At 39.0% G+C, this 23,737-nt stretch overlaps 1 protein-coding gene across 7 annotated transcripts in view; it reads right to left on the reverse strand.

Annotated features, from left to right (window-relative positions):
• Positions 1–23,737, reverse strand: part of EFCAB6 (EF-hand calcium binding domain 6) — a 138,257-nt gene that overhangs the window by 87,789 nt on the left and 26,731 nt on the right. For 6 of the 7 annotated variants that reach the window (XM_039341347.1, XM_039341351.1, XM_039341350.1 and 3 more), the window contains exons 6-9: positions 18,532–18,668; positions 13,704–13,825; positions 9,668–9,786; positions 3,083–3,231 (exon numbers count right to left, since the gene is read on the reverse strand). In XM_039341347.1, coding sequence (XP_039197281.1) covers positions 3,083–3,231; positions 9,668–9,786; positions 13,704–13,825; positions 18,532–18,668 — 527 coding nt within the window. Of the gene's footprint in view, positions 1–3,082; positions 3,232–9,667; positions 9,787–11,329; positions 11,477–13,703; positions 13,826–18,531; positions 18,669–23,737 lie in introns of those variants that run through there. The other variant, XM_039341352.1, reaches the window with a different exon arrangement.

Genomic DNA, 23,737 nt, shown 5'->3' on the forward strand with positions numbered 1-23,737 from the left:
GGCCAAGAGTCAGGGTGAAGAGTCAAGGTGAAGAGTCAGGGCTTGAAGACTAGTCTATAAGAGAGCAGGGTTATGACTGTTTGCATCACAGAGATATGGGGGATACTATGACAAGAGGCTGGTGCCATGACAGAGAAGACTCACAACCCAAGTCTTATCAGATGGCATGCTTGAACAATGGGACCCAAACCATGCCAACTCTTTTAGATCTTACAGAAAAGCAAATAACATGAGAGAAAGAATGCCTTTAAATGACGTCCTCTGCCATGTAGGGCTTCATCAGTTGCAACCAGGCCCTTGAGTTGCACTCAGAATCCTGAATCAGTGCACTCAAGTAATAAAGGTTACATCAATATATTGTGGCATGCCCATATCTGCTTGTTCTGCTGACACTTCCACATAGTTTTTCAGAACAGCCCCAAGTAGAGGGCACTGCAGAAATCCAAAGGGTGGCTAAGGCGTGAGGTATTATGAATAGGGCCCTACAATCCAGGGATGAATGGAATTGGTGGGCAAAATGGATTTGTGCAAAGAACTTCATGAATACAGGTACTGAGTTGTTCATTGTTTCCATCTGGGGAAACTAAACAATGGAGAATTCTCAGGAGCAGAAAGTCCAAGAGCAACTCAGCCTTGACATGGTTGCGCTTGAGCCTGACCATCTCACACAGAGCTTCACAGATTCCAGGTACTTGGACAGGGCTTTCACATCATCACTTGCTTAACCAGTGGTCAACTTATGCCAGTGGTGGCGAACCTATGGCACGTGTGCCAGAGGCGGCACTTGGAGCCCTCTCTGTGGGCACACACACCGTCGCCACAGCCCCGCCTCCTCCCACAGCCTCCACCTCATCAGCAGCCCCCTGGAGGAGAGTTGCCAGTATAGCCAAGGACATGGTTGCCGGGCAGTGGGGACAAGACTCTGCCCTTGCGCCACATTGCACGCAGATGATGCTGCGAGGTACGGGCGGAGGCCGTGGCCGCCATGGCACTGTTGGGCTGCCTGGGTGATCTGTGCTGGGCTGTGAAGGTGGTGGGTGGCCCAGCGGGCATGGCGGAGCAGGGACGGGGGGCAGTTTTTGGGTACTCGGTCTCTAAAAGGTTCACCATCACTGACATATACAAATAGAGATAATTAGTGTTTTTGTTTATTGATCTCATCTATATCTTATCCAGTGGTCTGCTTATAAAAATTAAACAGGGTGTGTGTGAACATCAACACTGGTAACAAATCAGAGGTTTAGGATCGAATCTTTCCCCCCCCCCAAAAAAAAAACTACAGTAACTGGAACCAACCAAGAGGAAAGCAGAAAACTGCAGTAACATGATGCCTCCCGGCTGCAAAACCCCTAATTCAGGGGTGTCAAACTGGCGGCCCACGGACCAGATGCACCACACATAGGCCACACCCACCACTGCTCCCCAAAGGAAAAAAACGTTGCACTACGTCACGATACGTCACCTGACGCAATCAAGTTTGACACCCATGCCCTAATTAATCCAAATGGATATATCTATCCCAGTCTGCCAAATGTCATCAAAAGGTACGTCCAATGCTTTCTCTTTACTATATCCAAGCCTGAAATCTAATTGAAAAGGATCCAGATATTCTGCTTAATCCAGGGCTTTCTGAATTTGCCGCCAAACCACCACCTCAGTAACTTTGGAAGAAAACCATTTCTACCCCTATTCTTCCCAAACGAAGCGCCAAAAAACTAATTCTTTATTTTTGATTTTTTTCTTGTACATTCTTATTAGATAAGTGATTTAAAATTAATTTCACACCCTTCATGTAAATAAGTCAATGGAGCTCTCTTTTTTTGAAGAGCAAAAATGAATAACGTGAATAGTTTATAAAAGATCTAAAATAGTACTGGGTCGCCACACCTTACAAAATGTATTAGCAAATGTTTCAAATTAGCTTTCTGTAAAATGTTTAGTAATTTTCACATTATAAATTTCAAAACATTTCTTCCAGATAGGAAGCGAGAAAAAGAGTTATGGAGCTTTGTTTCTGTATGCTCTATGCCTCTCAAAAGTGGAAAGGTTCAAGACTACTTTCAACAGAGGAATGTTGGTAGGGATGATGGAGCTTGCAAATATGGCTAAATTAATTTCCTAGATCAGAGAAAAGACAATATCTATATTTATGGTTGACTGGAAACCCCTTATAGACATTTTGCATGTAACAGAAAAAATGCACTTGTGGTTTTGATAATTAGGGCAAAAATGATGTAGGAAAAACAATGCAGTAAGAGATAACTTTGTAATTATACTTGTATTTGCTGCAGACAAAACCAGAAGCTTCTATTTCTTTTTATTCTTTCTCCCTGGACTTGTCTTTTTTCTTTTTTCCTTGTCTCTTTCTGTTTTTGTTCTCTCCATTTTGTATTACCTTATGTTAGTGTTTATGTTCTCTAATGCTTTTAATAAAATTTATTAAATAAAGAAGTTTCAAAGCATTATTTTGAAAATAAAAAATAGAGTGGGGCATGCTTTGAAAACAGCCTAAAGAAATTCTCCCTCCTATTGATTAAAGTGTATGTGGTTTTTTTCAGGAGTCTGAAAAACTTGTAGCTATTTTAAACGTGCCTCCTTACAGCAATGGTATTTTTTTTCAGGTCCACACAAAAGATTGAAAGCTTTTGCTTAGCAATAGAAAGCTTCAAAGCACCTCTTTCAAAACCTTTCCAAAGCATTCACTGTCCTATTTTCTACATGTCTCCTTAGAAGTAAGCTCTATTGATTTGCTTCAGATAATAAACACAGCAATCATTTCCCATTAGATGACTACCCATTTTCTTCAACAAACACCTACCAGTTCAATGCAAAGTGATTTATCAAAATCGTATGGAGCCTCTACATTCTAGCTCAGAATGAGATAATGAATGTTTATATATTATAAATTATCATGCTATAGGCAAACCCAAATACCACAATAGTACCATAAATTGGTCAAACAAAGCAAAATATGACTTATGTCCCTAAGCTGAATATGCTGTACTATGAATACAACTTTCAGGAGGGTAATAAATTCATATTGGGTTGGCTTGGTTTGAAAGAAAAATAGCAGATGACTTACCTATTCATTAATTCTTGGAAGACATCTTGCTGTATTGGAAATATAAATGTGCTAAGAACGGATCTTAAATATTCCAAAGAAACAAATCCACTTCGACCAACATCATATGCTCTGAAGGCCTTTACAACATCCTCATAGGCTGAACGCAACTGTAAATAATAGATTTATAACAGTTTTACTCATAAAATATTGAGCTGAAGACATATTGCTGCTATTATAACAATACCCTCCAAGAAATTCCCAACTACTGAATGATTGCTATGCAGGGCAGAGCACTCAATAGGTGTAGTCACCACCAAGAAATTGTGGTTGGTGTTTTGATTATTTTTGGTAAGAAAGATGTGTTTGTAAAGATAGGCAGGGTAAAAACTAGCATTTCCCAGAAAAGAATCATTTAGTTTCAAGACTACCAAGTGTTTTGTAAAAAGTGAACACAGAACATGGAATCAGACAGCTGAAAGGTACCACAACGTTCTTCTGTCCAACAGCCTCCTCAAGGAGAACACCTTATATTACTCCAGTCAAATAGTAGTCCAGTCTTTTCTTGAAAATCTCCAGTGATGGAGCACCCAAAACTCTGGGAGGGAAGCTGTTCCATTGATTAACTGTTCTTACTGTTGGGAGATTTCTCCTTTCTTCTAGGTTGGATCTCTCTTTAACAAATTTCCACCCATGATTTCTTCTCCTGCCTCAGGTCGTTTGGAGAATAAGTTGGTCCCCTCTTCTTTATCACTGCCCCACAAGAACTGGAAAACAGCTATCATGTCCCTCAAATCATTCTCTCCGATAAGAATAGACATAGATAGTTCCCTTAACTGTTCATCATACAATTTAGCTTCCAGGTCCCTCATCGTCTTTGTTGCTCTTCTTTGCACACTTTCTAGGGTCTCAGCATCTTTTTTGTATCATGGTGACCAGAACTGGACACAGTATTTCAAGTATGGCCGCCCTGGTGCAGTATAAAGCTATATTATCACTTCTTGTGATCTAGATGCTACCCCTCTATTGATACAACCTGGACTGCTGTGGCTTTTTGGCAATTGCAGCATGTCGCTGGCTCATAACATATACCACTTCACAGTGCTTTACAGCTCTCTCTAAGAGGTTTACAGAGTCAGCTTATTGCCCCCCAAAATCTGGCTCCTCATTTTATTGACCTCAGAAGGAGGGAAGGCTGGATCAACCTTGAGCCAGTCAGAATTGAACTTCTGGCAGTGAGCAGTAAGTTAGCCTGCAATATGGCATTCTAACCACTGCACCACCACAGCTCTTACTCATACTTGACTTGTCCACTAAAACATCTACTTATCACTGTTGAGACAGATACCACCTGTTCTATACCAATGCATTTGGTTTCTCCTGCCCAAATAAAGGACCTTATTTTTCTCACCACTGAACTGTGTCTTGTTGGATAGGGTACAATGCTCAAGTTTCTCAAAGTCCTTCTGAATCTTGAGTCTATCTTCCAAAGTGTTAAGAATTCCTTCCAGCTTGGTGTCAGCTGCAAATTTGATGAGTTTCCCTTCTATCTCCTCATCTAGATCATTTATAAAATGTTGAAGAGTACTGGATCTAAGGCAAAACATTGAGGTACCCCACTGCAGGCTTCCCTCCATGTAGATGTAGTTCCACTGCCTACTTTGTCAAATGCCTTGCTGAAGTCCAAATATACTATGTCCACAGTATTTCCTTGATCCACTAATTTAGTCACTTTATCAAAGAAGACAATAAGTTTTATTTGACATGACCTGTTTTTAACAAACCCATGCTGGCTTCCAACAATCACCTCGTTTGCTTCTAGGTGCTCACAAATCCACATGATTATCTATTCCAGGATTTTTTACCTGTATACCTGTTCTATCTCCCTTGGTGTTGCTTTTGATAAATTGAGCTTTTTCTTCCTTTTGCATAAAAACAAATGCAAAGAAGGAATTAAGTAGTTCTCCCAGCTGCCTGTCACTTTTTTTGCCATTTTCTCCCACTAGTGGACCTATCATTGCTTTGACTTTCTTTGTTCCTTACATATTGAAAGAATTTTTGTTATTATTATTATTGTTGTCATTAGTTGCCAGTTTTAGCTCATTCTGGGAATTAGCTTTCCTGACTCCATCCTTGTTGATTTGAGCTATTTGTTGGTATTCTGTTTTAGTTATCTGCTCCTCTTTCCATTTCTTATAATTGATCTTTTTGTCCCTCAGATTGTCAGAGAGCTATTTGTGCAACCATGCTAGTTTCCTTTGGTATCTTTTCTTTTTCTTTTTCTGTGGTATTGTTTTTGCTTGGGCTTTTATTTTCTCTTTTTCGGGAGGAAGTGGGAGGAAGATTCCTCAGATTGAAACCCCTAAGAGCATAATAGACATCTTTGTACTAGCAATGCAGTTGTTGGGTGTGGCATCGTTCTTGAGTAGAGTGAAGTGAAGTATGGTGAATTTCTGAAAACTCCAGCTGAGGAAGAAAGCTGCCAAGTATCACTCAACTCTAATGAACTGTTGAATTCAGACTGGGAAGCAGACAGCTTAATTGCTTGATTACTCCCATCACTACAGAACAACAATAATTGTATGATTCAAGGTAGTTCAGACATTTGGATAAGTACATTCATTTTATGGGACTCCAAAGAGCTGCCTTTGAGGATTCCGTCAAGCAAGATACTACTAATCATGAAATCCATTGATAGAGTCACGCTTGATGGGGGAGAAAGATGCTTGGTCTGGACAAAAATGCTTAATTGACCGATTCAAAAATTGTCGGGCTGATGAAATATGAGGTGACAGCATGCAGAAAGGCACTGCAGCTATGATAGCATCAGGAATCCAGGTCTGCTTGGGCACTGATAGAAGAGTGGATAGAAAGAGAAAGCTCATCTCTTCCCCCCTCCCCCAGATATCAGAAACTTTGGAAGTTGCCATTATACAATCAAGAACTAATACACTCTGCTATCTGCACCATCACATGTACAACTTGCCATTATGGCATCCTTTTTCAATGCAATGCTGTGTAGTCTGGAACATTGATTCTCAGTGTAAAGAATCTGATCACAATACAAAAAGATGTTGAGACTCTGGAAAATGTGCAGAGAACAGCAACAAAGATGATAAAGAGCTTGGAGACGAAATGGTATGATGAACAGTTGAGGGAGCTAGGTATGTCTAGCCCAGTAATGGCAAACCTATGGCATGCGTGCCAGAGATGGCACTCGGAGCCCTCTCTGTGGGTATGCGCGCCTCAATCTTTGGCTAAGTTTTCAAAGGAAAAAGCCATTTCTCAAGGCCCTTCCTAGCCAAAACAAGCCTCTGGAGCAAGCGCACTGTTTTCATCTTTGAATTATATCAAATCTGACATCAGAAACAGACTAACAGATGACCTGAGTGCTGCATGTGTTGCTCTCAAACTTACAAAGTATAAGCCAAGGTTAGACAAATTATCAGCATGCATACAACAGCAAAAATCACATTAATAGTTCAAAAGCATGCCAAATGCAAACTTTTACCTTTCAGTAAAAAGTTGTTTATATCATTGAAAGTTTTGTTATTGTGTTTTTCTTTTAAGACAGTGGTTCTCAACCTGTGGGTCGTTCGACCCATTTGGGGTCGAACGACCATTTCACGGGGGTCGCCAAACAAGGCTGTCCGCCATTTCCCCCCCTTTTCTTTGGCCACGCCCCTGGCACCCGGTGATGTATAAGTGGTTGGGGGTCACCACAACATGGGGAACTGTATTATGGGGTCGCGGCATTGGAAAGGTTGAGAACCACTGTTTTAAGACAAAAGATATTAATGTATGAGTTGTTTTTTCTAAACTAAAACCTCAGTATTCAGATTAAATTGCCATGTTGGCACTTTGTGATATATAAGTGGGTTTGGGGTTGCAGTTTGGGCACTCAGTCTCTAAAAGGTTCGCCATCACTGGTCTAGCCTATCAAGGAGAAGGATTAGGGAGGGACATGATACTCTTTTCCAGTACTTGAGGGATTGTCACAAAGAAACAGGGACTTATTGACTTATTCTGTAAGGAACAACAAGCTTGTTAAAGAGAGATCCAACCAAAAAAGACAACATTTACTAACACTGAGAACAATTAATCAATGGAATAGCTTGTGTCGGGCCTTAGAGGAGGGCGCTCCAAAACCCCGTTCCAGACGGATACTCACCTAATACCCTCTGCTTTCCAGGAGTTCTACAATGAAATCCATAGCTATATCCCGCCATGGATATTCCGGATCAGCTACTGATTGTAAATACCCTAGAGGCTTTCCTGGATAGGTTTTACATGTGGCACATGTAGAACAGCCCTTCACATATTTTTCTACATCTTTCCTCAACATGGGCCACCAGAATTGGCGTCTAGTCAGATGCAGGGTTTTCAGAAATCCAAAATGTCCCGCCTGTTTCACATCATGACATCTTTTAAGGACCTTGTCTCGCATTAGCCGGATGGGAGACCACCTTAACTGTTCCCTGAGTATAGGGAGGTAGAATTGCCTGGACTGCCTCCTCCCTCTTACTCTCGTATTGGGGCATTCTCGATAACGCATCCGCTAGAAAGTTCCAACCCCCTGGCACATATTTGAGCTGGAAGTTCTGACTCCGTCCTGACTCTGGCTCCAAGTATCACCACCTGGGTTGTGGGTGTTCCATTACTGGAGGTTTTCAAAAACAGACTGGACAACCATTTGACTGGACTGTATAAGACTCCTACCTTGAGCAGGGATTGGACTAGAAAGTCTCCGAGCACTTTTCCAGCCATAAGATTTTATGATGCTATGAGAATATTCCAAGACATGCTTTGCAAATCACGGAATACCCCAAAGGAAAAACATATTTTGAAGAATCAGATACATCAACTGCATCATGTAGCAGGAGTGGAACATATTTCAGGTATGGCCGGAGTATGGGCAAATGCAGGCTCTTCCCTAATGAATTTAGATAGAAATCATTTCCCTAAAAGAAGAACTGAATTATTGCCCTAGGCAGGAAATGCAGGATTATTGGCAACTGCCATGGCTTTCCTATAAAAAAGATTAATCATTTCATGACAGTATTCAGAATTCTTTGGAAGAGAGTCAGCCTTCCTTGATAAACCAGACAGAAAACATGATTAGATGAGCCAAATCTACTTTATTATAAGACTACATCTTGCAAAAATCTTGCAAATCTGAAAGCACAAACTTCCTGCTCTTCTCTTCTTGATTCATTAGGGATGATGCTTCCTTAGTTTCCTTCCTTCTCTGATCATTAAATGACTGCAGGCCCCTGCCCATCTTGTCTGATTGTTTCCTAGGTAGTATTTCTTCTCCCCTTTCCTCAAAGTCACCCTGCATTCCCTTACATATTCACTATCTTCATGCTATAAGAGTACAGAGAAGAGCAACAAAGATGATTAGGGGACTGGAGGCTAAAACATATAAGGAACAGTTGCTGGAATTGGGTATGTCTAGTTTAACGAAGAGAAGGACGAGGGGGGACATGATAGCAGTGTTCCAATATCTCAGGGGCTGCCACAAAGAAGAGGGAATCAATCTATTTTCCAAGGCGCCTGAAGGCAGGACAAGAAGCAACGGAGGGAAACTAATCAAGGAGAGAAGCAACCTAGAACTAAGGAGAAACTTCCTGACAGTTAGAACAATTAACCAGTGGAACAACCTGCCTCCAGAAGCGGTGAATGCTCCAACACTGGAAGTTTTTAAGAAGAGACTGGACAGCCATTTGTCCAAAATGGTATAGGGTTTCTTGCCTGAGCAGGGGGTTGGACTAGATGACCTCCATGGTTCCTTCCAACTTTACTATTATTATTATTATTATGGATCATCGCACAGTCAGCCAGATGTTCAGACTGGATTTGGCATTTTGTCTATCTATCGAGTCCTTACCCAGGACCTGGGATAGGCAGATGTGGATGTTTGATGGTATTACAGATATCGTCGCAGGATGGAAGCAGTTCCTAATAAGGCCGCCTTTTGCAATTGACTAATAGCAAATTTGTCAATGCCAATGGTGTTCAAGTGGTGCTCCAGTTGTTTTGGGATTGCACCAAGGCGCCTATGACTATTGGTATTACCCTTGCTTGCTTTTGCCACAGTCTTTCTATTTCTATTTGTAGGTCTTTGTATTTTGTTATCTTCTCCAGTTCTTTCTCTTCTATTCTGCTATCTCCAGGCACTGCCACGTCCACTATCCAGACTTTTTTGTCTTTCTTATCGACAATTGTTAAGTCTGAGGTGTTATGTTGCAGGTGATTGTCTATTATTATTATTATTATTATTATTATTATTATTATTATTATTATTACCACTACCCCTAAGGCTCCTTGGAAAGAAACAAGGTGCTTAACTTTATCTTTAATCTTCCTGTCTTTGATGCTTCTGGGTTTTTAGAAAAGTGGTTTGCCCACTGACAGGAGAAACATGCTTGCTGGAAAAGAAATGCAAGAAAAAGCTGCATATAAAAATGGCTAAAAGTATAAATATTAAAACTGATGAAGCAATTTTTCAACATTCTCATATGGAGCCATTAGCCTCTTCCAGGTGATGAAAGCCTGGTATTCAATTCTTCTGTAAAACTTCTTGGCATTGTTCAAAGAACTTACCTTTTCTCTGAAATTCTTCGCGGTGTTATCTAGATGGATCTTGGTCAAGTTGTATCCAGTTGTGGCAGGTAAAGATATCCTTGATTCACTACTCTTCCTTTCTGGGGATTCATTCTGCGCTGTTAAGGAAAGTTATAGTTTAGCAAGATTCTATTAGTCTTTTTTCAACAAGATAAATAATATTGCTTATTTTTTTATATTGCTCCAGAGCAAATAACTTGATGTCAAAATTACTACCCTGTAGCACTATTTTCACTATCTTAAGAGTTTTGTAAAATATCACCAAAACTGGAAAAAATGAACAATAATATTAAAATAGGTGTCTGCATTTAATTTTTAAAAATTACCAAAATATTGCCAGATTTTATGGAAGAATAAATATTTTGCAAACATTGGCTCCCGTGTATTTTTGATTGCTTTAATTTTCAAATTTGCCCAGAGTTGCTGGACAGCATATAAATTTAATAAATAAATAAATTCAATTTAGAAATAATTTAAGAATCAATGCACACCAATACAGACTGATAAGACAATGTTTATGGGTCCCCTTAATTTTTCATTCATTCGTTCATTCATTTTATTCAAGAACCTTACAAGGAAATCTAATAAACCCAATAAATAAATAGAAATAGAGAAAAGATATGAATTAAGGTACTGTAACTTTGGAAAGAGATCCATACGAATGAATGTTCCACCATACAAAATATCATTTCAACATAAGGAGAATTTCAAGCTAAGGAGAAATGGAAACTAAGAATAGTGTTTTATCCAACATGGTGATTTTCTACATTCAGGATACATTTATTTTTGGGGAAACCCTGTAATAAAACAGCCAGCGTATGATTTTTTTATTGAGTTAGATCTGCCTTTTCTGCTTGGCCCATCAGGAGAGTGGGTTATTCATCATTTCCTAAGCACAGAAACCGATGACATTACCTACTTACTATTTGCAGCCCAGGATGAATGGACCTCATGCCACAGGAACTTTGGGTGAGAATGACCATGTCATATTAGAATTCAATATAATGCTATATAATAGAACATAATAAAACCAGTGTCTTAGACTTTAAAAGAGCTGATTTCAACAAACTTAGAGAGACCTTGGGAAGGTTTCCATGGATGAAAATTTTAAAGGGGAAACAACTCAAGAAACTTGGAAAAAATATGACTATAAAAGTCCAGTCCAGCATAATACCACTTAAAAAGAAAAATAAGAAATCCAGGTAAAAAACAGCATGGTTGTACAAAGAACTCTCTGATAAACTGAAAGACAAAAAGAATAAGTATAAAAAATGGAAAGGGGGGGTGCATAACTAGGGCAGAATGCCAGCATATAGCCCAAATCTGCAAAGATGAAGTCAGGAAAGCTAAGGCTCAGAATGAACTAAGACTTGCAACAAATGTCAATAATAATAATAAGTTTCTTTCAACATATACAAAATTTAAAAAGCCAAAGAAACAATTGGTCCACTAATGGGAGAAGATGGCAAGGAAGTGAGGTGCATCAGAAAGAAAGCAGAGCTGCTTAATTCTTTTTTTGCACATAGAGAAAAAATAGCCCCAAAAACAGAATCATAAAAGACAGACTAGGAATTCAAATTAAAAGGCAAGAAAATGGTAAGAAAACACCTGTCCACTCTAGACGATTTCAAATCATCTGACCTGATGGATTACAACCCAGAACTCTGAAGGAGTTGGCAGACGAGATCTTGAAACCATTGAACCATATCTTTTAAAGATACTGAGCACTGGGGAACCACCAGAGTACTGGAAAAGAGCTGATGTGGTTCCCATCTTCACGAAAGGGAAAAAACAGATCCAGGAAATTACAGACCAATCAGCCTGACATCAATACCTGGGAAGACCCTGAAAAAGATAAGCAACAGATCTGTGAACCCCTAGAAGCAAGGAAAGTTATAACCAAAAGCCAAAATGGATTTGTCAAAAACAGATCATGCCAAGCAAATCTTATTTCATTTCTTGACAAAGTGACTAAATTAGTGGATCAGCAAAATGCTGTGGATATACATAGCATACTTGGATTACAGTAAGGCATTTGACAGAGTGGATCACAACATACTTCTTGGCAAGCTAGAAAAAATGTGGGATAGACAGCATCATCACCAGATGGATTTGTAACTGGCTGGCAAACCATACCCAACCTGTAGTCCTTAAATGGAATTACATCTATATGAAGGGAAGTAAGCAGTGGGGAGCCCCAATGTTCTGTCTTGGGTCCATTACTCTTCAATATCTTCATAAACAATTCAGATGAGGGAACAGAAGGGAGACTCATCAAATCTGCAGATGATACCAAGGAGGGAGGAATAGCCAACATCCTGGAAGATAGGCTCAAGATACAGATGGATCTCGACAGACTTGATCACTGGGATTTATCTAACAAAATGCAATTCCATGTAGAAAAAAGTAAGGTTTTACACTTAGGCAAGAAAAATCAAATATACAAGTACAAGTTAGGTGAAACGTGACTTAAGAGCAGTAATCATGAGAAGGATCTTGGAGTCTTAGTAGAAAATCACCAGCAGCATGCTGCAGCCCCCCAAAAAGCCAATGCAATCCTAGGTTGCATTAACAGAGGGATAGAATTAAGATCGCATGAAGAGTTAGTACCATATTATAAAGCCTTGGTAAGATCACACTTGGAATACTGCATTCAGTGTTGCTCACCACAACATAAAAAAGATGTTGAAACAATGGAAAGAATGTGGAGAACAAGACGATCAGGGGGCTGAAGGCTAAAACATATGAAGAACAGTTCCAGGAATTGAGTATATCTCATTTAGTGAAAAGAAGGACTAGGGGCAACATGATAGCAATGTTCTAATATTTGAGGGGCTGCCACAAAGAAGAATGGATCAACCTATTTTCCAAAGCATCAGGAGGCAAGACAAAAAGCAATGGTTGGAAACTAATTAAGGAGAGAAGCAACCTAGAACTAAGGAGAAATTTTCTGAGAGGAGAACAATAAACCAGTGGAACAGCTTGCCTTTAGAAGTTGTGAGTGCTCCACCACAGGAGACTTTCAAAAAGAGATTTGTATAATCATTTGTCTGAAATAGTGTAAGGTCTCCTGCTTGAGCAGGGAGTTGGACTGGAAGACCTCCAAGATTCCTTCCAACTCTTGTTATTCTGTTATATTTTTCACTTGAAATCCAAAACTTAATTTTTGAACTGAATTGTTCAAATCCGTCCATCGGAACTGGTGATCTCCAATGGTTTGCTCCACTCTACCAAGACCCCCAGTTTTGCTTGCATATCCTTTCACCTGCAGTGGTTGTTCACTGCTCTGGACAGCCTTTTCATCCTGGGTTATTTTCTATGTTCTCCACTAGTTGGTAGTTGACAATCTTTATTAGAGGAAAGTAGGAAGAACAGCCTGCTTCCTGTTGCTTTGATTATTGGGGCATCAGAGCAACAATGGTACCATTAAGACAAGAAAAGAAAAGAAAAGAAAAGAAAAGAGTCTTTAAAAGGATTTTAAAAAAGAATATAACTTGGAAAGGTATTCATGTGTCCAAACATCTGGGAAAGCATAGGGGTGAATTGAGGAGAGAAAAAACCCTAGAGAGGAAGGCTGGTCTCAATAGACAGATCCAGCTAGCGAGCCAGCCAACATATCAGGACAGCCTTCCTGCATGGATGGGAATGGCAAGAAGCAGGGGAACAACTAATCAGGGCTTGCATGCCATCACCCAAACCTACCTGGAATTTGAGAAGTTGGCTTAAGAAACAGCTGTAAGCAGCATAGGTGACAAGTAGCTTAGGCTGCAAGATGAATTTGCCCTTTGATTGAAAGGTTTGGTGTTCACTGACTGAGAAATAATTTCACTAAGATTTCTGGGTGGTTTATTGTTTCTTTTCTCCTCCCAAGATTTTATAATGTGTGAGATTGCTTGATGTTCCCAACCTTATAATACAATTCCCTATATTTTATATACTAATTGGAGAAACCAAACTTTGTAGCAGTGAAAGATTGGTTTAATGCTGCTTTTCTTGACCCCCTTAAGATGCCTACCTGAATCCATCACCTTTTCAGCTCTCTTTTTCTTTTTCTTGTCCAAACTTATGCCAAGATATTGCAAAAATTCTTTATAATTCAGTGTGTTTGTTCTTGAAATACAGTATCGATTCCATAATCTAAAAAAAGTTTTTTTAGTTCATTAAATATTGGAGAATAAACTAACGTAATGTTTAACCACATATACAAAGCATGAATATAATAATCAAAACAAGAGCTATGTAAGATTTTTTTTAATTTGTAAATTCTGATACAGAATGATTTATTTATCATTCCCCACTGTATTAATTACTTTCTAGGAATCAATTTTCCCTTTTCCTAATCAGCTTGGGAAGATTCATCTTTTTTACTTCTTTTTCTGAAATACACATAGAAAGAAACATTTTGATTGCATACCACCTTAGGACAACCTTGGCAGCTTGAAGATGTGTGGACTTTTATTCCCAGCACAGCTGTCATCTTTTCAGGGAGTCCAAGTCTACACACCTTAAAGCTGCCAACGCTGACTTAGAAGAAACCACTGGAAGGTTGACTTAGAAGTAGCCACTAGTCTTAAAAGAAGCCATTGTAACTCATGGCAAGTCCTTTTTTTCCCTCCCTCTTCCATTAAAAAAATGTCAAGGGCTTTTTTAGTTTATCATAAATAGTCAATATCCTCCTTTGAGCTCAGATCTCTCCTTCACCCCCAACTTCTAAGACAGTTTCCAACTATTACCCTTAGATGTCGTAACATAATATCAGCACAGATAAAAGGGGAACGATTAGCAACTTGTGTAAATAAACCATGGCAATTCTGGCTCCCAGAGATCTGAAACATTCCAGCCAAGCCCATATGTTATCACTCTAGCTCTTTTTCTGACTATCCCTAGAAATAAGACAACTGATACCTCTTCCCTCTTCTAAACCCTTGGAGGTGTGCCCTTAAAAAAAGAAAGAAAATAATGAGCACAGCTAGAATAGTCATAGGTTGACCTCTGGGTCAAAAGGTTAGCAGAGTTTGGCCTGGTTAGTATTTGGATGGGAACCCACCAGAGAATCTTGTCCACTGAGGAAATATGCTAAAGTGAAACATAATAAAGATATATCATAGCAGCAGTTCTGGACCATTTCCAAGATGTGTCCATGAAGTCATCGGGGGTTCAGCTTGAAGACAGGCGATTTTCCATCGCCTACTCACTTAGCTGATAGAAGGCAACTGTATGTTAGACTGGGATGCTAAAAAAATTCGCAAAAGAAGTATTTCCACATAGCTGCCAAGAAAATTATATGGATAGTCCCATGGGATTCCCAGGAGTTAAGCTTTATTTTACAAATTTAGTAAACAAACATGAACCTATTTAATCAACACTAGACATTATGGAAGAAACTTCGAAGTGCCTTCTTGCGGCTTCCTTAAGAACCATTTTAAATTCAACCAAAGATGAATCCAGTTCGCTACATACATTTTACAAATCTCTAGAGAATAAATGTCATCATTTTAATTTAGATTTAAATGCACCAGATAAAAATTTGTGATACTTTTTTATGAACACTCCTATTGTTCTAGTAACATCCATTCAGATTTATCACGTTGAAGACTTTGATGCCAAGTACAAGATTTACTATCAAATAAAACTACGTTTTGTTGTTTTTCATTGCTTTTCTTTAAAAAGCATGGCTTCTGTTCAGTAATTATGTGCACCCAATTGTAAGAAGGGTTTTTCCTTTGTTTTCATCTAATTTTGGAGAACATGCCAAGTGCTCATAAAAAAGAGGAATATCAAACAGCAAGCCCAGCTAGTAAATATGGGCTAAAATTTGTTGTTTGCTGGTAATAAGAAATATAAAATATTTAGAGCAAAGCAAAACAAATAAATAGTCTGTCCTAATTTCTCCCCTCTTCAGCTTAATGTTTCTACTATTGCAGCTCATTAGAGCTCTCTAAACCTTCCAAATTAAAGTTTTTCCAGGCTTCCCCCAGGAAGATACAGACTCCTCATATTAAAGTGACCATATTTGCACCACAAAAGCCTGGGGCACTTAACAGCAACAAAGAGATGGCCCAAATTAATCCTTTGGTGCCATTTAGTAGTTGTTGGATTTATGTAGCCCAAATCTAAGATACAATCCTCAACACCACTACTGATATATATATAAAAAAATACAACAGCCCAGCCATTAAAGAAATGCAACTTGCATCGGACAAACAGAGATCCAATTGTGGTTTTTATGAAGCTAAACTTTACTCAGTCAATGATGAGTGAATATCTACAACAGAAATGAAGTGGCGATAATGAAAAAGTATGCCTGAATAATCTTTAATTTTAACCACTTTACTCGAAAGAGTCAACAAACATATCAAAGCAAGACTGAATATTAATTCTTTCTTTAATACTTATCTGTTTACGTACCTCTCCCTTGAACTGAGTTTAACTCCTAGTAATTATAAATATTAAACTATAATTTTAATGAGCTGAAGAAACTTCTTGGATGAGAAGTGGAACGTCTTCAAAGAAAAACAAGAAAGTCCACTTGCCTCATGAAAAAGCACCTTTGGGATAACTATGACCTGGATGACTGAGAATCTCCATAGACCAGTGTTTCTCAACCTTGACAATTTTAAGGCATGTGGACTTCAACTCCCAGAATTCCACAGCCAGCAATGCTGGATGTGGAATTCTGGGAGTTGAAGTCCACATGCCTTAAAATTGTCAAGGTTGAGAAACACTGCCATAGACGTTTAGGTATTAAACTATATGTTTTTCCTGATGAACTCAAAGGAAGATTTTGCCATAGTCTAGTTCAGTCTATAATTCTGAGATGTTCTGATGATCTCCCATTCAGTTTAATGGGCTCTGAGAATAACCACGAGAGGCAGGAGGGATAGCCGCAGCCTAGACAGTGCTCATACCAGAGAGATCTCAGCTCACAAAAGGAATGGGGAAACGACAAAGTGCCTCATAAGGGACACTTCCCTATTTCTCTGAAAAATAAAGGCAGAGGAAGAGGGAGAGTTTTCAGACTTGCAAGATTCTGTTACTGCAACCCGTTACTACAGTAAATATAGTGTTACAGAACTAATGAGAATTCCTTGAAGATGCTTCCTCCATTCCCATTCCTTCTGTGGGCTGAGATATCTCTTGTTTGACTGCTGTCTAGGCTGTGACTCTCCCTCCTGTCTCCTACGGTTATTCTTACAGCTCACTACCAATACTAACCAGATGGAATTTTGTTTAACGTTTTTAGATCTTTTCAAATTGGCTAGGAGTTGCTATATAGTTGGGCTCATTGACCTCGACATCTGATGACTTCATGGAGATGTTCATATACATTTTTAAAAAAAAAATCAGTTGAGAAAACAATTTGTCAATGCCTTCTTCCAGCATGTCTTTTCACCTTTACAGATTTGATTGTAACCTTGGGATTTCCATCCCAGACCTGCACTGTCTCATTGGCTCTCCTGTTCAATTGCTTGTCTTGTTACAGAATCTGTCTGTAATGTAAATTATAGATAGTTCTTGCATTTCAGCTTCAGTGAAATTTTCATTGCTAAACTATGTGGTTGTAAAGTGCAATATCATGTGAATCCTTTGCTTATCAATGGCAATCTTGGCAGTCCTACTTGCTATCGTAATCCCAGGACTGTGCAGGTCATTAAGTGAGAACCTCATGTGGCTACAACGTGGGAAGAAGTAGGAGTCTCAGGCAAGCAAGCTGCTAGAGCAGTGGTTCTCAACCTTTCTAATGCCGTGACCCCATAATACAGTTCCCCATGTTGTGGTGACCCCCAAGTGGGTGTGGCCACCAATAAGAGGGAGTAGGACAGCTAGGGAAAAGGGAAAAAAATGGCGGACAGTGTGGTTTGGCGACCCCCGTGAAATGGTCATTTGACCCCAAATGGGGTCCCGACCCACAGGTTGAGAACCACTGTGCTAGAGGGAGGTGGTGCAGGTAGGTGCTATGAAGGACAGGTAAGTGGGTGAGTGTCGCCACTGGATACTACAGATCACAAGTAAACAGGGAGGTGCTGCAGGTGGGTGCCTTCCTGTCCTCTACCATCTTCTGGAGTCCATTTAAGCTCACGCCTACTGCTTCAGTGATTCCATCCAGCCACCTCATTCTCTGTCGTCCCCTTCTTCTACTGCCCTCAATCTTTCCCAGCATTAGGCTCTTCTTCAGTGAGTCCTTCCTTCTCATTAGGTGGCCAAAGTACCTGAGTTTCAACTTTAACAACAACAACAACAACAATAATGGCTATTTAATCAAAAATAGAATTGGAATCCAGAATACTACAAACAAATTGTGGAATCACACCCAATCCTCTTGTTTGTGTTCCCTCACACAGGGTCATAGAGACAGAGTACCTGAGAAGACTTTATTGTTGGGGACCTTTATAAGATGTGAACTTCTCAGATGATGGTGATGATGAAGAGGATGAATTCTTAGTGAGTTCTTCAGTTATGGCTGATCAAGGAGAGTTATTTCAGCCCAAACTTTTCAAGGCTCTCTGAATTACTCTCCTGGATGTGTTAGCTGGATTTTAGAATTGATACCATATATGATCCCTTTCTTCCATGAACCAGGAAATCATGGGGTGCAAACAGGACCACTGTGTCCCAAGGTCAAAATAATATCATTAAGTTATGTTAAAGACTAAAAATGGAAAAATAGGAGATTGCCACAGTTTACAGCAGACATATTTTAATATCTATTATCTAAGACTTTCATTGTTAAGGAAACACAACTTACTAAAATAAGCCTCCATCTACTAAAATAAATATAATAGTAATTACTACATATAAGGTAAGCTTCCCACAGTGATTCTACAAGCTTGTGCTTTACTTACTTATCATACTCGCAATCCGTCATCTTGAAGCAGTTGATTTCAAGAATCCTTCTTAGTTCATGCCGTTGGATCTGTCCATTTTGATTATAGTCAAAAAGTCTGCACGTTTTGATGAAGTGCTTGATCTTTTTAGAAATCTGTTAAAAATTTTCAACAGATTTGTATTAAAATACAAAAGTGTTTGTAGTACGAGTTTCACATTAATATTGAGTTCTGATATCAAATAGTATGATAGTACAAAATAGTATTCCACCAAAGGAGTTTAGATTTCTTTTCTAAATATGAGGGGAAAAACCACAATATTGTAGAAGCTAGGGCAATGGAGGGATTTCTTTCAAAATTATGTTTGCAAAAATTAATTTCTAAACTGTATTTTATCCTGAGCTAATGGTAAATACACACAAGACATTTGTTCAATTATGGAAAGCTGGAGATTGATTGAACATAATATTGAGGAGGGCAACCTATTTAAAAGGAACAGCTGGGTGAGTAAATATTTGCAAAATACTAGTACTCTGTGTAGTAAATTATTCTTCAAAGGTAGAAAGAAGATGTATTAGAACTCCTACAAAATTGTATCAAAATGAGATTGATGATTTTTATAGTCCTTCTTTCTTTGTCCACCTGTACAAAACTGTATGGTAATATACCAGAAAGTGCACTTTGAAAGCATAAGATATGAATCTGCACTTAGTTTTACACACAATTTCCATTTCAATATCTCTTGATTTGCAAGTAAAATCCCTACTGAAATGTTATACACAGCACCAACACTTCAAGATACATTTAGAGGCTGAAATCCAAGGATCTACCTCCATCTGAAATCACATTCATTTTTTTTTTAAAAAAAAGGAGCAAGGAATTGTCAGAAGGTTGATTGTATTTGTTACAAAGATGGAAAAAGAAAATATATATCTATTTTCATGGAAAATAGCCACAAGAAGGCAGGATAAGTGGATACCAATGGTTGCTTTAAATCATGTGGGATTAGCCACCCAATAGATCACTAGATATACAAGTTCCACATAGTAAGGCATAATAAAGCACCAAAAGGCAAGGCAATAAACAATGGATGGAAACTAACCAAGGAGAGAAGTGATCTAAAACTAAGGAGAAAATTCCCAAGAGTAAGAGCAATCAACCAATGAAATAGCTTGCTTCCAAAGTTGTGGGTGCTCTTTAAGAAGAGATTGCATGGCCACTTGTCTGAAATGGTATAGGGCAGTGTTTCTCAACCTTGACAATTTTAAGGCATGTGGACTTCAACTCCCAGAATTCCACAGCCAGCATTGCTGGCTGTGGAATTCTGGGAGTTGAAGTCCACATGCCTTAAAATTGTCAAGGTTGAGAACACTGGTATAGGGTCTCCTGCTTGAGCAGGGGTTGGACTAGAAGATCTCCAAAGTCCCTTCCAACTCTATTATTCTATGTTCTAATAAATGAATGTTCTATAAACAAACAATTCATTGGAGTCAGGCAGCATACACGTTTTACACATTATTTGTTCACAGCAATGTGAAATCACAGCTGTTGGATTTCATACTCACTGAGTTCTTCCCAAGAATCTAGGATGTTGTAATCTATTAGCATAGCATATTTGTAGATCTAAGTATGGCTTTTTGCAATTGACAAATGGAAATTTTATCAAGGTGCAGATTTTCCAAGTGTTGTCCAAGAGATTTTGGTATGGCACCGTTTGCCAATAACCACTGGGATCATCAAGGCCAGTTTATGCCATAATTTTTCAACTTCACTTTTCAGATCTTGATACTTCGTGCTCTTCTCCAATTCTTGGTCTTCTATTCTACTCTCTCCTAGTATTATCACATCAATTATCCACATTTTCTTCTTTTCAACTGCAGTTATATATGGTGTGTTATGAACCAAGACTTTATCAGTCTGCATTCAGAAATCCCACAATATTTTAACCTTCTAATTTTCAACTACTTTTTCAATTGTATTCTCTTCAATTTTTCATTAGTGGAACATGATACTTTTTACATTTTTTAAAAAACATAGTAATATACATATATGCAATTTTTATTATAATGGTTCATCACAGTCAGATTGATCTTCAGACTGTACTTGGTATTTTTACCCACCTATTAAGTCCTTCCCAAAGACCTGGGATAGGCAGATGTTGTTACAGAATGTAAGCTGTTTCAAGTAAAGCTGCCTTTTGCAAGTGACTGATGGGGATTTTGCCTATGTGGGTGAATCTTCTCCAGATATTTTGGGGTTACACCCAAGGTGCCTATCACTACTGGTATTATCTGCTTTCTTTTGTCATAGTTATTTTACTTCTATTTGAAGGTCTTTGTATTTTGATTTTCTGCAGTTTCTTCTCTTCTGCTGTCTGCCACATCCACTATCTTTGTAATTAATAATTATTAAGTCTGGGGTGTTATGTGGCAAGTGCTTGTCTGAATGCTAGTTCCAAGGTACTTTAGCTTTTTCATTTTCTATTGGGGTTAGGATCTTGTGTTCCTTAGAAAAGGGCAGGAAGGTTCTGGATGGACTTTCAAAATTCCGCTAGTAGACCCTATTAAAAACTAGAATTCCTAGAATCTCTGTAGGGTCTATTTCTTAGCTTGATCTACTTTTGGGGTGGCTTCTTTGAACTAAAGTTCTCTTGAATACTGAGCACGAAATAACAATCATGGTGACTCTCTTTATGATCACTGTAAAACAGTAGTGAAATTAAAGCTGATCATGTGGTGACTTGACTTATAATCACAGTGATTTACAACTGAAATTCTGGTCCCAATTGTGGTCATAAATTGAGGACTACCTTCACAGAGTTGGTCAACTAGGCCTTACCTACAATCATTGAAGGCCACAACATGGGATTGGGATTGGTTTTTTTTTAACTGCAGGCCACCAGCCCACCCTTGTTGGAGGAGCCCATTTCCATTTAAAGATTGTTTTTCCTCCATTTAGGGTGGGAAAGCCCAGAAAGCCTTAGTCATGCAGATAATTCTTGGTGGTTTATAACAGGAGTACCCAACCCTGGGGCCATGGACCAATAGCGGTCCTTGGCCTGTTAGGAACCGGGCCACACAGCTGGAGGTGACCGGCAGACAAGTGAGCAAAGCTTCATATGTATTTACAGCAGTTCCCCAGTGCTAGCATCACAGCCTCAGCTCCACCTCAGATAATCAGGCATTAAATTCTCATAGGAGCCAGAATCCTACCGTAAACTGTGCATACAAGGGAACTAAATTGCATGCTCATCCTTCCCCCCTCCCGGGTCCGTGGAAAAATTGTCTTCCATGAAACTGGACCTTGGTGACTGCTGGTTTATAATCTTAGTTCTACAAAGTCTTTGTCAGTTTAAAATAATGAACAATGAATGAATACAAAGGGCAAAGCTAATGTGTGATTGACCACAAGGAAGATGCTTTTGTCTAAAATATTTTCATAGAAACACAAAGGTGTGAGATTTTAAAAAATAATCTAAAAAGAGAGAGAAAATAAATTTCTAATCTATAAATATACGTCTGCATCACCTTGCAGCTGAACTTCTTTGTACAAAATTGTTAATTAAAAAATTTCTTTGGAATTGTTCCCTCCCCCAAAGCCAGAGTGAAATTGTTTTCAAAAACCTGTACACACACACACAAAAAAAAAATTCAAAGATATGGAAGGCCACAGCTGTGGAGATATGAAGTGCTATTCCACACCAAATGAATTGGAACAAAATAAGTACAGCGACTGTTATGCTGTTCATTTTGGCTCCATCTTTTCAGTAGCACAATCTAACTTGTCACTTTATATTGATTCCATCTGTTTACACTCTGCAGTGGATTGGCTTCCTATGGTGAATGTTTCCTATTTACCAGCTGGTAAAGATGGGCCAAACCAGATAGGAAAGAATTAGATTATTTTCAAATCCCCATAAACATAAAATAAAAAGGAAAAAAAGAACCTTAGAATGGAAAAGGGATGGAAACCTTTTTTGCCCCTTTTCATTTCCTCTCAGCCTGCTTTGTGTTGTTCTGGCAATTGAAAAAAGCCCTTATGTAGGCAGAAAGATGTTTGCACCTTAACATACTGTTATTTGTTGCATATGTGAAGTCCCTGTTGAAGTGATGCTAATGAGATTCCTGACGCTGGATTTTTTAAAGAATGAAAAAGAGGCTGGATTTTAAACCAAGCTTGTTCTGTTCTGTAACCCAGAAAGCTGAACAAAGCTCTCTATACCATTTTCCTCAACCCTGACAACTTTAAGATATGTGGACTTCAATTCCCAGAACTCCCTAACCAGTATACTTTAAGATGTATCACACGGGTGTCAAACTCGATCACGTCACGTGATGTATCGTGACGTATCGTGATGTTTTTTGCCTTTGCAGAGCCAGGGTGGGTGTGACACACCTGGCCCATGGGCCACCAGTTGGACACCACTGAGGTAACAACTTCAACATCCAGAATTTCCTAGCCAGCATATTGACTGGAGAATTCTGGGAACTGAAGTCCACTTATGCTTAAAGTTGTCAAGATTGAGAAAATTGCTCTAGACCAAGGGTATCAAACTGTTGGCCCACGGGCCGGATGTGTCACATAGAAGCTGTGCCCAAACCAGCTCCGGCAAGGGGAAAAAGTTGTGATATGTCGCAACACATCACGTGATGCGGCGTGTTTGACACCCCTGTTATAGACACTGAGGTTTCTTCAAATTTCTGCTCAATTTCTAAGTCTGCCTCAGTGTTCAAGGGTAGAAAAACAAGGTGCCAGATAGATAATTTAGGTGTGGGGAAAAACAGACAAATCCAGGGGGCAAGCATTAACAAATTCTTAAGCCTCTACTTCCTACATAAATTTATTTATTTATTTATGAGACTTATATACCGCTTTAAGTGCAAGCACTCTCTAAGCGGTGTACACCAGTAAGCAATGTATATATATATATTTACATTGCCCCCAACAATCTGGGTCCTCATTTTACCTACCTCGGAAGGATGGAAGGCTGAGTCAACCTTGAGCCGGTGAGATTTGAACCGCTGACCTGCTGAACACAGTCAGCTAAAGTGGCCTGCACTCTAACTGCTGCGCCACCTCGGCTCTTATAATTTTAATAATTTAATATTATAATTTTAATAAGACAGAAGATTGAAGATAGAGATAGATGATTGTTAGATAGACAGACATACTGTATACACACAAACCCCAATATTAAGACAGAGCCAAATTGACTCCAGGAAAC

This window comes from Crotalus tigris, unplaced genomic scaffold (genome assembly GCF_016545835.1).
Source record: "Crotalus tigris isolate CLP2741 ecotype Arizona unplaced genomic scaffold, ASM1654583v1 scf7180000017764.6130737, whole genome shotgun sequence".
Classification (NCBI taxonomy): domain Eukaryota; kingdom Metazoa; phylum Chordata; class Lepidosauria; order Squamata; family Viperidae; genus Crotalus; species Crotalus tigris.